The sequence below is a fragment of the Eulemur rufifrons genome, chromosome 9, assembly GCF_041146395.1.
Source record: "Eulemur rufifrons isolate Redbay chromosome 9, OSU_ERuf_1, whole genome shotgun sequence".
NCBI classification, from domain to species: Eukaryota; Metazoa; Chordata; class Mammalia; order Primates; family Lemuridae; genus Eulemur; species Eulemur rufifrons.
The window spans coordinates 37,708,249-37,723,173 of NC_090991.1; the positions used below are offsets into that span (position 1 = coordinate 37,708,249).

Below are 14,925 nucleotides of genomic sequence, written 5' to 3' on the forward strand. Positions count from 1 at the left end.
TTGTTAACCACATGAAGGAATGAATGGGTATTGTGTTTGTATCTTCCTCACCTGCCAGATGGTCAGCTCATTTTCAGCAGAGACAATAAATACAGGACACATAACAGATTATTATTTAATAAATGTTAGTTCAATAAAGAATGACATTATTGTGTTATACATTTTTTTTCATAAGCAGATCAGGTCATGCGGATTAGTTTATATGTTTTTTCATATTTGGCCTTTGGGTCATGTTCAGTATTTCCCAACCTATCTTAAGCCATTTTTTGGGAGGACAAATCAGAGAAAGTCTACTTGCAAGTATGCTGATATGCTGGACCATCTTATATGCAAGGCCATTTAGTTTTCTTAAAACCGCAAAATAAACAAAAACAGGAAATATTTGTCTATAGTGCTATCCTTTTCAGTTTTACTGATGTTCCCAGTTTTTCTTAAAATGCCAACATTGAGAGTTATGAAGCACATTTAATGAATTAACAGAAATAAACATAAGTAATAGTAGACATTTGTGCTATGCCAGAGATATAAAATTTATTAGGATGATCATGAAGAACTTCCTCAATTTCCAGAAAGATATCACCCAAGACTGGAAACAAAATTTCCAAAGCACCCAAAGAAAGATACACTTTAATATGAAGGAATCAAACAACTTTGGGAAGCCGGCAGGCATCCACCTATTCAACCTGCACTTGGTTACAGGTAGCAGCTACATGGTCATTGAAAGTCTCTACGTTTTGTTTTTTTTTTTTATGGGTGGGGGTTATCAGTGATACTGCCACCCCGTTCCAACTTCTAAAGCATAGTAAATTAGTTGCAGGTGCTGAGACAGGAGAACACTAAAGCTTCTGGGTTGACTCTTTCATTGTCAGGCACTGGGCAGAGTAGCCATGGATCAGCAGGATCTTGGGACGCAGGGGTCACTGCAGGGCTGAATGAAGGTGGTGAGGTTGAGGGTCTCCAGGCCTGGGGTTGGCTGGCTGGAGTTGAGCAGGAAGCAGGAGGGCACACAGGGCTGAGGGATGTGGCAGGGTGGGGGGCAGTTGTCACAGCAGGTTGGCTCCAGTAACCAGACTGTGTGTGGGCAGGTGCTGGGCAGGCAGACTCCGCACCTGCAGCATTTTTCGGAGGAGCAGATGGTGGTGGCGGGTGCGGTGGGGACGCTGCAGCAGCGGGTGACACAGCAAGCCATGGCGTTGGAAGTCTGTGGTTTGTATTGGTTTGGTTGAAAAGAAAGAGGAGGCTTCTGAAGTGTGAATGTCTCTCCTTGCTCTGGGCTCTTATATACCCTCTCCAGTGGGTGTTGGAGCAGCCTGAAGGCTTCTTTCCTGGTTCTTGTTTATGTTAGTGTACCCATTATCCTTAATTGGTTTGACATTTAGATGCCTGTAAAGAGTCTCTATTTTCCTAATTAACTTTTATTTGAGTTCATTGCTAAATCTGAACTGATTACTCTTGCTATTTGTCACTGGAGCACAAACTTTATGAGGTCCCACCAAAGCCTTCTGCTATTATAATTCCAACACCAGCCCTGCTGGGGACTGTTGCGTGACAGCAGATCTGTAATATGTGGGTCTTCTCCCCACTGGGGTTCAGTTTTTATTCTCTTTATCTGTACCAGTTTGTCTGAGAAAGTATTTTTGTTTTAAAGAGTTGAACTTAATTTTAGTGACTTGCTTTGAGCTCTGAGGCTTTTGAAGATCAAAATTACATTAATGTGGAGAAACAATGTTTGAGAAATACGGGCAAACTTTTAAAAAACACTTATTATTCCAGTTTTTACTGTAAGATATTATATATTTACATTAGACATTTGGAAAATAAAATAACTCATCTATAATCTTATCACGAAGAGAAGTTCCCTATTAATATTATATATATATATTTCCCTTTAGTAATTTTTGTATACATTCATCATTTTATTACATTACTGGAATAATATTGTACATAGGTTCTGTAACGTGCATTTTTACTTACAAATATGTATTTTCACTATTTTGTATTCTTAATTATATTTGATAATGTTACTTTTAATATTTGCTACTATTTATCATATCACTGCACTCCTGAGTTACTTAAAAATTTCGTATTATTAAGCATTTAGGTTATTTTCAACTTTTCTCTATGTAATTATGACAATAGACAACACCTGTGTATATAAATCTTTGTACACATTCCTGATTATTTCAGAAACAGAAATAATTACTAGGCAGAATTATAGGGGAAAATGCCAATGTCCAATATTTTTAAGGTCTTCGACATTTATGGCCACACTGATCTCCAGAATGGTTCTATTTATTTTTTGAAATTATCTATGTCCTACAGCTGTGTTTGATTGAGAATGCCTGTTTTCCTATGCCTTCGATGATATTTTATTTAAAAAGTGTTTTCCAATTTGATGGGTATAACAAAATTTCATTATTGTGCTTGTATTTCTTTTATAACTAGTTAGGTTAAAATATTTTCTCATATGTGTATTGGCCAATTATCTTTCTACTGAGAAGAGGCTTGCTTTGTTTCCTTCACTGCTAATTGTGTACAAATTGCATTTTCAGCTTATGTCTACATAGACTAAGTAAAGGAATAACCTAAGGCCACAATACTAAACATCAAGTAAAATTGCTACCAAGGGAAAGTAAAGTTGTAAGCCTGAGATAGATTAATCTGTTGACATTTGATTTTATTCTCTCTCTGTCTCTCTCTCTCTCTTTTGTTTTATACTGTATTGCATTTTCCCCCCACCCCAAATCAAATGTAGCTATGGTAGGAAAGACCTTGCTTCTAGTTCCAGTATACCATTTAGACTTCAGGCATAATTCAGCATTCAAGAAAGAGCACAGGTGGGCTCCTAGCTAATATCCTTATACCTCCAACCATTTCCACTCAGCACAGCCTCATTCAGCCTGCAAGCCCTGGTTCTTCTTACAGTCTTCCCAATTTCTCCTTTAAGTTACTTGTATATCAGTGTGTGGCGGTGGGCACATCTGTATGTTTTCGGAAGGGAGATACAGATCAAGAGGACCCCCTAAGGAGTCACAAGAGCTCTTTACTGCTCCCAGGGGTGCTGGTTACGTCCCTTGCTATGGCAAGTAAGTCCATTTTGGGAGTCTCTTGCTTCTTCTCTGCAAAATAAAAGTAATAATTTCTATATTCTTCCATTCAGAAGATTATTGTGAAGTCGTGATAAAAAGAGTTAAAGTCCATGGATAACCATAAAGTTCTTTACAAATATAAGTTACTATCATTATTGAAGTAAGTTGCAGATCAAACTCAAGGCAAGGTAAAGATCAGAGAAACACAGGGAAAAGAAGAAAAAAAAGAGCTGAAGGGTAAGTGAGAGAGCAGCCTTTTAGGAAATAGTAAACATTGATCTTAGATATTCACATCAATAAATAAATGTTAAGTTTGTACCTATAATTAGAGAAAGTGGCTGTTGCATAAATTAATAAATTTGAAAAAGTTCTCGATGGCTCTGCTTGAAAAAAGAGGATTCATAACATCTGCTTGTGTCCCTGGATGCTCCCCAGATTTATCTTTGCATGAATACCTGCCAAACCGTGTGCCCTGTTACTTTGAATTCATTAATATCTCACTCGTTATTTTATTTTTTTGTTCCGTTTTTAATTTTTTCCACATTTATCTTAACTCCGTATCACTCGTTATTTTAAAAAACAATTCAATAGACATTTATTGAGCAGTTACCATGTGCCAGGCACTGTGCTGAATGTTGGAGATACAGCAGTGAACAAAATAGGCATCATCCTGCCCTCATGGAATTTATAGTCTAGTGGAAGGGTTTATCACACACGTAATATATTATACATTGCTGCTATTATATATTATAATAGGAAGCACAAAGGTAAGATTCTAAGAGAAATAAATAAATAGAAATTGTTTCTGACATTTTAAGGAAACATTACAAATAAAAAAACAGCCTGCAGACCCTACCCTCACAATTAGAATTTCATGGCAGAAAGATATCAGTCTCTTATCTAGAATGCAGTATTACTTTGAGTTCACCTTAAAAGTTTAAAGAAATTGTTACTGTTTATCGAGGGCATCATGTTTCTCTAATTATAAATAAGACCTAAGGTTACAGATTAGATACAGTTATAAAGTAACAAGTTTATGATAATAAACTCTTCTCTTTTATTGACAGGGCTTACAGTACTTTATTAAAATTTATTTTCTGTGCAGTGATCTAAGAGACCTGGCGATTCCTCTCCTTTGTTTACAATTGAAGGTAGTCCTGGAGAGGTGGGATAATTTGCCTTAGACAGCCTGGGGACTGATGCGTTAACAACTAAATATAGGACCTATTGGGACTGAGCTACCTTTTATGTGGTTAAAAATGGAAGTTCAAACTATGCGTCAGAGATACTAAACATTTTAGTTTTAAAGACAAAGGGTATTTTTTTCCCTTTAAGCCAATGCAGGAAAAACATGGTGATTCTTGATGAGATGGTAGATTTTCAAAGTGCTAAAAATCTAGACACACACACACACACACACACACACACACATATGCACACACACATCCAAGAACTTGCCTGGTTTTAATTGCACCTTTCTGTAGTCAATGGGGGTATCTGGGCCAGTGAAGATGTAAGTCAAAGATTGATAATGAAAAGAAACAGTTAGAAGCAAAATATGATTGTTAGTCTCTTTCTTCAAATCTTTCATTGCTTTGAGGTTTCGGCCCCTATGCTTTGGGGAGCCCCCACTTCAGGGTCTTTGTATTTCTCTCCTCTTTCCCTCACTCTCTTTTCCCCGTCTTCAATGCATCCTCCACTCCTACAGTCATTCCCAATTACCAATGACAAACGCCAAGCGCTCCATGACTATTTCTCATCCCGGACACTGAATCACCGAATCTGGGTTTTAGTTACTGTTCCTGTGTGCTTGCATGGCCTGCTGCCCACCCCCCAGGCATAGCAGGAACCATGCTGCACTGTAATTAATTTCATACAACATATATAATACACATGTGCGGTGATTATAATAACTCGTCTGTCTCCTTTGCCAGATTTGAGAGAGACTTGAGGGCACTTGAGGTCATAAAATGTCTTTTATCTTCATATCTCTAGCACAAATATGGTGCCTGGCACAGGGGAAACACTCAAAAACTACTGGCCAAATGATGAGTAAATGGACTAAATCTCTTGTCGACCGTGTCCTGGGCTGTGTCCCATCAACCCCGTGGTTGCTAAGTTCTGTTCATGCAAAGCTGAACTGCTGCTAAGCTTGTGGGATCCTCTGAGAATTTTCTTTCTGGAGAGACTGACAGGTGCATTGAGGACATTTGAAAACATGTTTGTTTAAAAGCATTTGCTTCACGCCTTCCTTGCCCTACCTTTTTTTTTCTGCACATGCACTCTTTTGGTTTTATTTCGGTGCTTTTCCAGATTTACACTTGTGGCTTTATATATGTATTGTGTGTGTGTATATATTTATGTGTTATATATGTATTGCATAACATATGTACATATTCTCTCTAGGCTTGGAAAGAGAATCTGCATGAGATAAAATTAAGTAGGTTGATAAGATTAAGTAAAATTAAGTACTGAATTAAATGACATTTAATCAGAGTTTTAGCTCTAGCTGTCAACCTGTCACCTGAAAACTATTAGCATTCTGTTAATTCCTGGGATAGAATTTCTGTGCTGAGTATGGTTCCTAGTAGAGATATGTTCCTAGTGCTTTATTACTTGAGTTGACCACTATGATTTCTCTCTAAGGGAAAATGAAATCAAATTAGGTAGGCCCATTAAATGACCCAGATTTTAGAATTAAATATTAATACCTGCCAATTTTAATCTATGAGCCAACATACCCTTTTTTTTCTATTATAATCGGATGTGGATTTTGTTAGAGAATCCTGCACTTTTTATTTCTCTTGCATATTTGAAGTTAATGTCATAACTGTGTTCATTCAGCTCTGCCTCTGTTAGTATCAGAGGCCCCGTGATGTGTGGTGGAAAGAATTGGGCTTTGGAGTGAGACACACAAGAGGCTCAGTTCTGGATTTCTTAGTAACTAACTTTAGGGCTTGGAGAATGTTGAATAACTCTTAAAGCTTCATTTTTCCCCCATCTGTTAGTGCTATTTTAAGGATTAAGTGAATGATTCACCCAGCAAAGAGTAGGTAAATGAATGTTGGCTTGTCCCAGAATTGTATTTGTCTGAGGAAGAGGAGAGAAGAAAAAGTGAACATAAAAGATACTCAATGAAACATTAGCAAAGCCATGTTGTTAGCAAGAATGTTAGTCATTCTTCCAATAGATTCTCTTTTTAAAAATTAAAATAATCATCTTATCTTTATCTTTTTAAAATGGATGAAATATACTAAGAGTGCTAACATAAACAAAGAACACATCTTGCCAGAGAAATAAAGTTTATTGTAAAACCCATCAAAAAATTCTTTTTCCTCTATGAAAATATCCAATACAAGAAATGAGATCCATGAAGTAACATGACCAAGAAAATATAGTCTGAGGTCTTAAAGATTTCAATAATATTTTGATAATAGAAGACATTCACCTGGACAAATGAACCAAGTGGTTATTCAGCCAAATAACCGAAATTTCTTGATTTTTTTCCATGAAAGTCAACAGTAAAATTTTCATATCTGGGCCATCTGGTCTACCTTAACATCTGATAAACTACTGAGGCAAGAGAATACTGAATAGACAGCTTCTGGGTTCTTCGTTGTCAGGCACTGGGCAAAGCAGCCATGGATCAGCAAGATCTTGGGACACAGGGGTCACCGCAGGGCTGAGTGAAGGTGGTGAGGTTGAGGGTCTCCAGGCCTGGGGTTGGCTGGCTGGAGTTGAGCAGGAAGCAGGAGGGCACACAGGGCTGAGGGATGTGGCAGGGTGGGGGGCAGTTGTCACAGCAGGTTGGCTCCAGTAACCAGACTGTGTGCGGGCAGGTGCTGGGCAGGCAGACTCCACACCTGCAGCATTTTTCGGAGGAGCAGATGGTGGTGGCGGGTGCGGTGGGGACGCTGCAGCAGCGGGTGACACAGCAAGCCATGGCGTTGGGAGTCTGGTTTGCTTTGGTTTCTTAGAAAGATGAGGTTTCCCAGGTACAAATGTCTTCTCTCTCTTTGGGGCTCTTATATACCCTCCCCAGTGGGTGCTGGTCCAACCAGAAGGCTTCCTGTCCTTATTTTTGTTTATGGCATTCCTTTTTCCCTAAGATTCTATAATCAGTTTGGCATTTCCTTGTCCATTAAGAGTTCCTGCTCTTAGTAAATTAAACATGTTTTTGACTCATCAACTTGTCATTTTTGTCATAAGAACATCACATTTTATCTTCACAGGGTTTTGGCATGCCAAACCTTACACACATTATGGGTAATAAGCCCAAATGACAATTCAGCTATAATTTCATAGGCTAAAATTGTCTTGTTTTTCCCCCTTAATTTTAAATAATATGGATAAAAGGACGTGATTTCTAATTATTAATTTCAGAACAAGCAAGTCAAATAATTAACTGGACTATTTTTAACTCAGTATAATCAACAAGGATATGGCTATTTACAGATGAATGTTTCATATGACTGTATGCCTCTCAGATGTATATGCATTATTTATTGATGATATAATTCAGGTTCTACTGAGCAACCAAGGCAATAGAATGGCATAGGATGAAACTCTTTTTCATTACATTTAATAAGTCTATAGGGAATTTACAGAGTTTGTATTACTCTATGGGTTTTTCATTAAATTTAATAAGTCTATAGGGAATTTACAGAGTTTGTATTACTCTATGGGTTTTTTTTTCCTAAAAATGTGTATTCTGAAAGTTATGCCAATCTTGTAATGAGTCAAAGTATAAATTCACTGGATCAAAAAATCTGCCCAGTTGCTGTCCTTTGTTGAAAGTATCATTAAAAGAAAACCACTCTAGCCTTCATTCATTTTCACAAATAAATAAAAAAAATTAAAAAAAAATTTTAAAATAGGATGAAGTAGGAATTGAAGGAGAAATGATAAGATTCACAAAATAACTGGGTTTTAGAAGGGGATCTCGTCTAACGCAATTTAGAACTATGGCCATTTGTAGAAATCAGGTTTTTACTGACTTACTCCTGCTCATACAGGCAGGTGCTGGGCAGGCAGACTCCACATTGACAGTATATGTCAGAGGAGCAGACGGTGGTGCCCTGGCCAGTAGGGACACTGCGGCATCCTTGGAAACAGGAATCACAGCAAGACATGGCAATAGTGGATCAGGTAGACGTTTTGTTGCAAAGGAAGGTTTTCTTTTATAAAGTTGACTTCTGTGGGTCTTTTGTATCCACCTATCTCAGGAAACATGGCTTCCATCTGTCACAATGTTGGACAGAACATCCCTGTTGTTCCCATAATCCTACACAAATAAGTCACTAACCTCTTGTGTATCAGCCATGGGAGGTGCTTTCCTTCAGTTTTATTTGGTTATGTTGCTATGTTCAAACCTGCTCCCTGTTGCAGTTTCAAGATGGTGTCGGTGTAGTTCTCCACTTACTCACATGTAAACGCATCCATATCTACCCTGGATTTCCTCTTTTCTGCTAACCAGAATTTCTTCTTACAAGTGATCACTGCTGAATGTGAAGAATCAAGAGCGATTTCTCTAAGAACTAAGAAATGATCCTTCTCAAATTGTGTGCCCTTGAAATATTTGGGAAGTCAAAACCGGTGGGACTTTTTTTTCCTACCAGATTCACCTTGGTATCTTTGCATGGGTTTGATGGAGTAAATAAATATTGAAGTTATACAACATAATCTTGTTTGAGAAGTGCAGAGCCTGCTAGATGATTTTCTATACGATTAGCTACATTATTTAGACGTGCATTTATATAGAAACATAAATAAGCTCTTAATCTTACAAATGACTGGTTGTTTTAACTGCAAGTTGTGACAAATTAAAACACAGGTTCATGAGATAATATAGGGGCTGAAAAATGAGCTTGCATCTCTTTGCAAAACAGCATGGAAAGTTTTTTCTTTTCAGAAAACCCAAACTGCTGACTTGCCTATTCTATTTTTCAAAACCATTCACAAAGCTGATAATTGCCTCTTGTCAAACAGATACTTTTCAAAATTCCTCCCACTTTATTCAGTTGTATTGTTAACATGTCATGGCTAAAGCTAGTATGTGACTATAGTGAAGAATACTCACCAGCAAATCTATTCATTGTAAGTCACAAATTTGTTGAATCTCCAATATATGCTGAAGAGTGTGGTGGAGGCACAGAAAAATAGAAGACATGGTTCCCGTCCTCTGGGAGTACATGGTCTGACAGAAGAGGCTATAAATCCCTTTGCATTTGATTCAAACAACATATAACTGAGTGCTTGGCAAGGTAATATAAGGAGTTTCAGAGCTCGGTTTGAATCATGATTATAACTTACAAGTTATAAGACATAGATCAAGTCATTTAGCTTCTGTGAGCTTTAGTTTCCTCAACTACAGATTTGGGAAAAGTAATAACTACCAATTATAGTCCCATTGCAAGAGTTAAATAAATATTAAATGAGAATTGCTTATGTAAATCAGTCAGCCTAGTGTGTGGCATAATAGAGTTATTCAATAAATGGCAGGTTCTCCTGTGGGTACTGTGAGGATTCCCATAAGAGAAAATGCTATGAAAGAGGGCTGAATGATCGAAGAAGCCTTCAGGGAAGGTTTGGATTAAGTCACTTTTGATCAGAAATGCTTAGAAGACAGGAATGCGTATTTTAGGCAAGAAAAACAAAGGCTTTTTCTATGACACTGTCCTGCTGCCACTCTCAGTCCTGTCCCTAGTAGAGTTGGCCATTTCCATCTTTGTGCCTCTGAACCCTATATCCACCCGTAACACTTTGCTGCATTTCTTTGCACACATGTTGGTTCTCTTTATGAGATTGCAATCCCCTTTATAGCAGGAACATTGCTTTACTCATCTTGGTATCTCCAGCATCTAGCATAATGCCTGGATTATGGCTGGGATCTGGAAGCTGGAAACACATAGACTACTTAAGGAAGGAAGTTTGGAAAATAATGATAACCAGCACTTATTGCCTAATTTTGTGTTAAGTTCACTCAGGAAAACAAACAAGATAAGCTTCATGCAAAGTATTTCAATAGAGAGACTCTTAATACAGGGAATTTGTTAAACAGGTATGGGAGGACTGAAATAGCAATAAAGGGAAACCGAAGCAACATAGGAAGCAGCTACCAGCTTGAGGGCTGGAGAATTACGAGAAGGAGTTGGAGTTATTTGAACTAGAAACTTGGAAGAGTGACCCTGTGCGACAGGACTCAGACTAGTAGACACTGCCCAGGTGGTGTTCTTATTTCAAAAAAGCTCAGAGAGGCCCTGGGGAGCCAGGGTTCACATCCCTGCAGGGAGGGATCACCACTCTGTGGAGGCTGGTGTTTGTGGGAGGTGCAATGAAGCTGAATTTTTAGATTCCTAAAAGAAGCTGGGGACTAGAAACTTCTGCTATTGCCAAACTTCTGTTTCTGGGGCAACGAGACCCTTCTTCCTTCCTCAGGACTTGCAGTGTCTTTCTAGCACCCTCTATTGGGGGAACCTTGGAGAAAACCAGCCAAAAGAACCATGTAGAGTCTTCATCCTGGCATCACAAAGCAGAGTATAAAAAGGTGGACTTACAGGTTGACAATCGGCACACATCATTCTAAGGGCTGTGCTTGTTTTAATTAATTGAGTCTTCATGGAAGTTTTAGGAGGGACATACCATTTTTAATCTTATTTAGCAGTTGGCCACGTAACTAATAAGCGACAGAGGTAGGATTTAAAGCAAGGCAGTCTTTCAGAGACCACTGTCTTGGCCATTATATAGGAGGTATCGTTATGACTGGAGTGTAAGCTACACGTTGCCCTAAGATTGGTAGCAGGTAAGATTTGGTGAGAATGACTGAACCAGGTCATTGAGGGTCTTGAGAGCCACACTGAAGAGTTTAGCCTTGATTCAGTAAAAGCAAAACTCTCTAGTGCTAGTGCTATGAACAATTCAACTCAACCAATATTTATAAAGGGCCACAGACTTGGTGTGTCACAGGTACAGTTTGGGTGAGGGAGGGACACAGCATATTTGACTCAAGGTCAGCTAGAAGGCTGTGTCTGTGATCAGGGTCTAGATCAGATTAGGGTCAGTAAGGATAGGAAAAAGGCCTGGCTGTCAGGGACAATTTGAAGAAGAAAAATGAAATACCTTGGTTTTCTATGGTCAAGGATAAGGATTCATTAACTTTAAGGGTATTTGTTTTACCTTGATTATAAAATCTCATCCAGAAAATTAAAAATGTGTTTGAGTTGCCAACCATTCTGCATTTCAATTCAAGGTTAATGACCCAGCCAATATCCCTCCCGTGCTGACATTGCTAGTCAGTATTTAAAGACTGACTTAAAAAATTTGTTCTCACCTTGGGACTGTAAATAGGTTTTCCTGTACTCATTGTAAATACTCATTTTGTCTTATACTATAATCATCACAGAAAAAGCTGGTTTGCTGTTTACAACCAGAAATACAATTTAGAGGCATAGTGGAGAATGTGTTGTCAGGTGGCATCTACCTTCTCCTGAAAAAACACAGACGTGTGTAGTCATATTTCTCTTTGACATATGGCTGTCTGCAGAGGAGGTGAGTGCTTTGGTGTAGTGGAAAGAGAAGGAATTGGGGTTCAGACAGTTGAGGGTTTCATTTCTGCTGTCATTTATGATTTGTGTAACTTTTGCAAGTCCCTTGATCTTTCTCAGCCTATTTCCTCACCTATAAAATGGGGACAATAATGGTAGCTACCTCTTAGAACTTTTGTTAGAAATAAATGAAATAATGCACATAAAGCACCTATTAGTATGTCCAGTAGATATTCACCAAGTCTACTTACTACTAATAAAAGAAGTAAGAGTAATAAGGTGGAGGGAGGCTGTGTGGCGGCTTGGTGTACTTGTTACTTAGAATGCTTCTGGACAGCCTAGAACCATAGAATGTTAAACCTGAAAGTGACTTTAGACATGACCTGGGCGACCAATCCATTTTACTACTTTAAGGCCTGAGACTTAGAGAACTTCAGTGACTTGCTTAGAGTCACAGAGACAGCCCCAGGCAGAGCCAGGACTAAAACGCACAGCTTCCAGTTTCCAGATGGGGCCTTTTAACTAGCCAAGGGCGCTTGAACACTAAAGGCCCATCGTGGTAGTAATAGGACACTTAGAGTTATTTTCAGTATTAAGAATAAACTTGAATTTTTTTTATCCCTTACTAGGGATAAACATGAAACTTCTTTGCTTTTGACTAGAAAAAGAGGTAGGTTGCCATGGTAACAGGGTGACTGAGGAGATGAATTTGTGGTTATCATAAAAGGTTTGTCCTATGAGGAATTGTATGTTTTTTTTTTCCTGTCAGAATTGTGTGACTATTTCTGGCATGTAGAGAATACTGCATTGTGGTCTGATATTTTAAGTATATTTCAACGACATGATATTATATGTCACTCAGACTAGTAAACTTCTAGGCATAATCATTACTAATGTAAATCAATGTAAGCCTTTTTTGAGGGAGCAAAGAATACTCAATAAATGTACTCATCATGAAATTGGTATTAATTGGTCAACACTTATGTGCACATATAGTAGTAACATTCATCAGGTGTCGGGCAGGTGGGGGAGATGGGTACATTCACACCTAATGGGTGCCATGTGCCCCGTCTGGGGGATGGACATGCTTGTAGTGTGACTCAAGTGGGGCAAAGGCAATATATGTAACCTAAATATTTGTACCCCCGTAATATTCTGAAACAAAAAAATAAATGGCAATATTCATTTAAAATTGATTTTTCTGGAAGATAGTACATAGCAAGAAATGAATACAAATACTTCCCCAAATTGCTTTGCATTGGGAGCTTGGAATTTCATTGACTATGACTAAGAGAGTCACATGACACCAGCACAATGATCAATTTGTTCAGTCAATTAAGGAAGAAAGAAAAATTGATGTTAGAATCAATGGAAACTAAAATCAAATATGTTTAAAATATTATATTAATCTTTAGACTCTAGGGCAGTATTTGGCACAGTGGATGTCTTAAAAAAATCTATTGGCCGGGCGCGGTGGCTCACGCCTGTAATCCTAGCACTCTGGGAGGCCGAGGCGGGTGGATCGCTCGAGGTCAGGAGTTCGAGACCAGCCTGAGCAAGAGTGAGACCCCGTCTCTACTAAAAATAGAAAGAAATTATCTGGCCAACTAAAATATATATATACAAAAAATTAGCCGGGCATGGTGGCGCATGCCTGTAGTCCCAGCTAATCGGGAGGCTGAGGCAGGAGGATCGCTTAAGCCCAGGAGTCTGAGGTTGCTGTGAGCTAGACTGACGCCACGGCACTCACTCTAGCCCGGGCAACAGAGCGAGACTCTGTCTCAAAAAAAAAAAAAAAAAAAAAAAAAAAATCTATTGACTAAAAAAGATCCTAAAAGTGACCAACCAAATATTTCACTTTGTTACCTATCACAAAGAACCAATATGTAATTTTTCAGTGAATTCCACCATAAGAACTCTTCTTCTGCTGGGGTAAACCTGGGGTTGTATGATAAACTGCTGTTCAGGGTTAGGTAGCCATTTTACTTCCCTAAGAAATAACATGGAAATAAATAGTCGTGAGGCCATATTTGCTAAGCCCGAAGGAAGTTTATTGATAAATAGTCAAAATGGTTATTTCTCAAAGAGTAATGAAATAGCCTAAAAGATAGAAAGGAGGTCTCCAGCACTACCCAAAGGAGCAGAGAATTAAGAAGTTGAGCAAATTCATGAACACGTGGTCCCGGGCACTGGGTTAGCTTCAGCCTGGATGTGGGCAGTGGCGAGTGTCGAAGGCCAGATGATGCGGGGGGTGTTGAGAAACCGCATCACTGAACCGTGGGGAGACTCGGCTGGTTAACAGGAGGGCTCACAGGGACCTTCACAGCTAGGCTGAACATAGGTCGTCAGGTTGATGCCACTCAGTCCGGGCGTTGGGTGGCTAGAGTTGAGCAGCCAGCACGATGGCACGTAGATGTCAGGCTCGCAGCAGGGTGGGGGGCAGGTGTCACAGCAGGTGGGCTGAAGGAGGCTGATCTCATGTGGGCAGGTGCTGGGCAGGCAGACTCCGCACCGGCAGCATTTTTCAGAGGAGCAGATGGTGGTGGCGGGGGCGGTGGGGACACTGCAGCAGCGGGGAACACAGCAAGCCATGGTGTCGGGAGTTGGGTTTTGGTTGGGTCGAGAGAAGTCTCTTTGTGTCTCGATGCTTCTCTCCTCTGCCCCAGCTCTTATATACCCGTCCCCCTGGGCGTTGGCCTATTACCAAGATTTTTCCCCCCCCATTTTTCAGTTTATAGCTATCTCCATAAAAACTATCTAATTACTTAAGTGTTTATTACCTACGACACACTGCACACCTCATAAAAGGGATTTAGGTTGTTTTGTTGTCAAATTAGGACTCTTCACACTGCCCGTGTGTCATTGCACAGAGAGCTTCATTTCAGCCTTCAAAGGCACCGGGCCATTATCTGCCAATCATTACACATCATTAGTGATGATTTGGTATGCCAGGTATCTGCACGTTTCTGCAGGTCTTCCCACTTTTTTTGTTTCCTTTTCAGATGAAGTGATAAGTGGGTTTTTTTGATGGCTGTTGTATCAGCGACCGAACATCGCTATGTGATCATTTAGGCCCCCTGGCTGAAAAGAGATACAATTTTTAGATTTAGCCCCTTTGTGGCTCTGAAAAGCTGCATGAAGATGAATGGATGGGATCTACAGAGAAGTAGATTTTGCTTCTGCGTAAAGAAGCGTTGTATAACAGAGCTGTTAAAAATCATTTGTTCTCCATCCCCTTCAGACACACTTTGAACCGTAACTTGGCAGGGACGTGCAGATGGTAGTCAAGACCT

At 39.3% G+C, this 14,925-nt stretch overlaps 3 protein-coding genes across 3 annotated transcripts; all 3 read right to left on the minus strand.

Annotated features, from left to right (window-relative positions):
• Positions 1 to 892: 892 nt before the first annotated feature.
• LOC138391554 (keratin-associated protein 3-3-like) lies at positions 893 to 1,189 on the minus strand. Its single transcript, XM_069481364.1, has one exon. The coding sequence runs from the start codon at positions 1,187 to 1,189 to the stop codon at positions 893 to 895; it is 297 nt and encodes a 98-aa protein (XP_069337465.1).
• A 5,546-nt stretch (positions 1,190 to 6,735) lies between these two features.
• On the minus strand, positions 6,736 to 7,032 carry LOC138391555 (keratin-associated protein 3-3). Its single transcript, XM_069481365.1, has one exon. It carries the CDS (start codon positions 7,030 to 7,032, stop codon positions 6,736 to 6,738), a length of 297 nt encoding a protein of 98 aa, XP_069337466.1.
• A 6,895-nt stretch (positions 7,033 to 13,927) lies between these two features.
• On the minus strand, positions 13,928 to 14,224 carry KRTAP3-1 (keratin associated protein 3-1). Its single transcript, XM_069481366.1, has one exon. The coding sequence runs from the start codon at positions 14,222 to 14,224 to the stop codon at positions 13,928 to 13,930; it is 297 nt and encodes a 98-aa protein (XP_069337467.1).
• Positions 14,225 to 14,925: the final 701 nt, after the last annotated feature.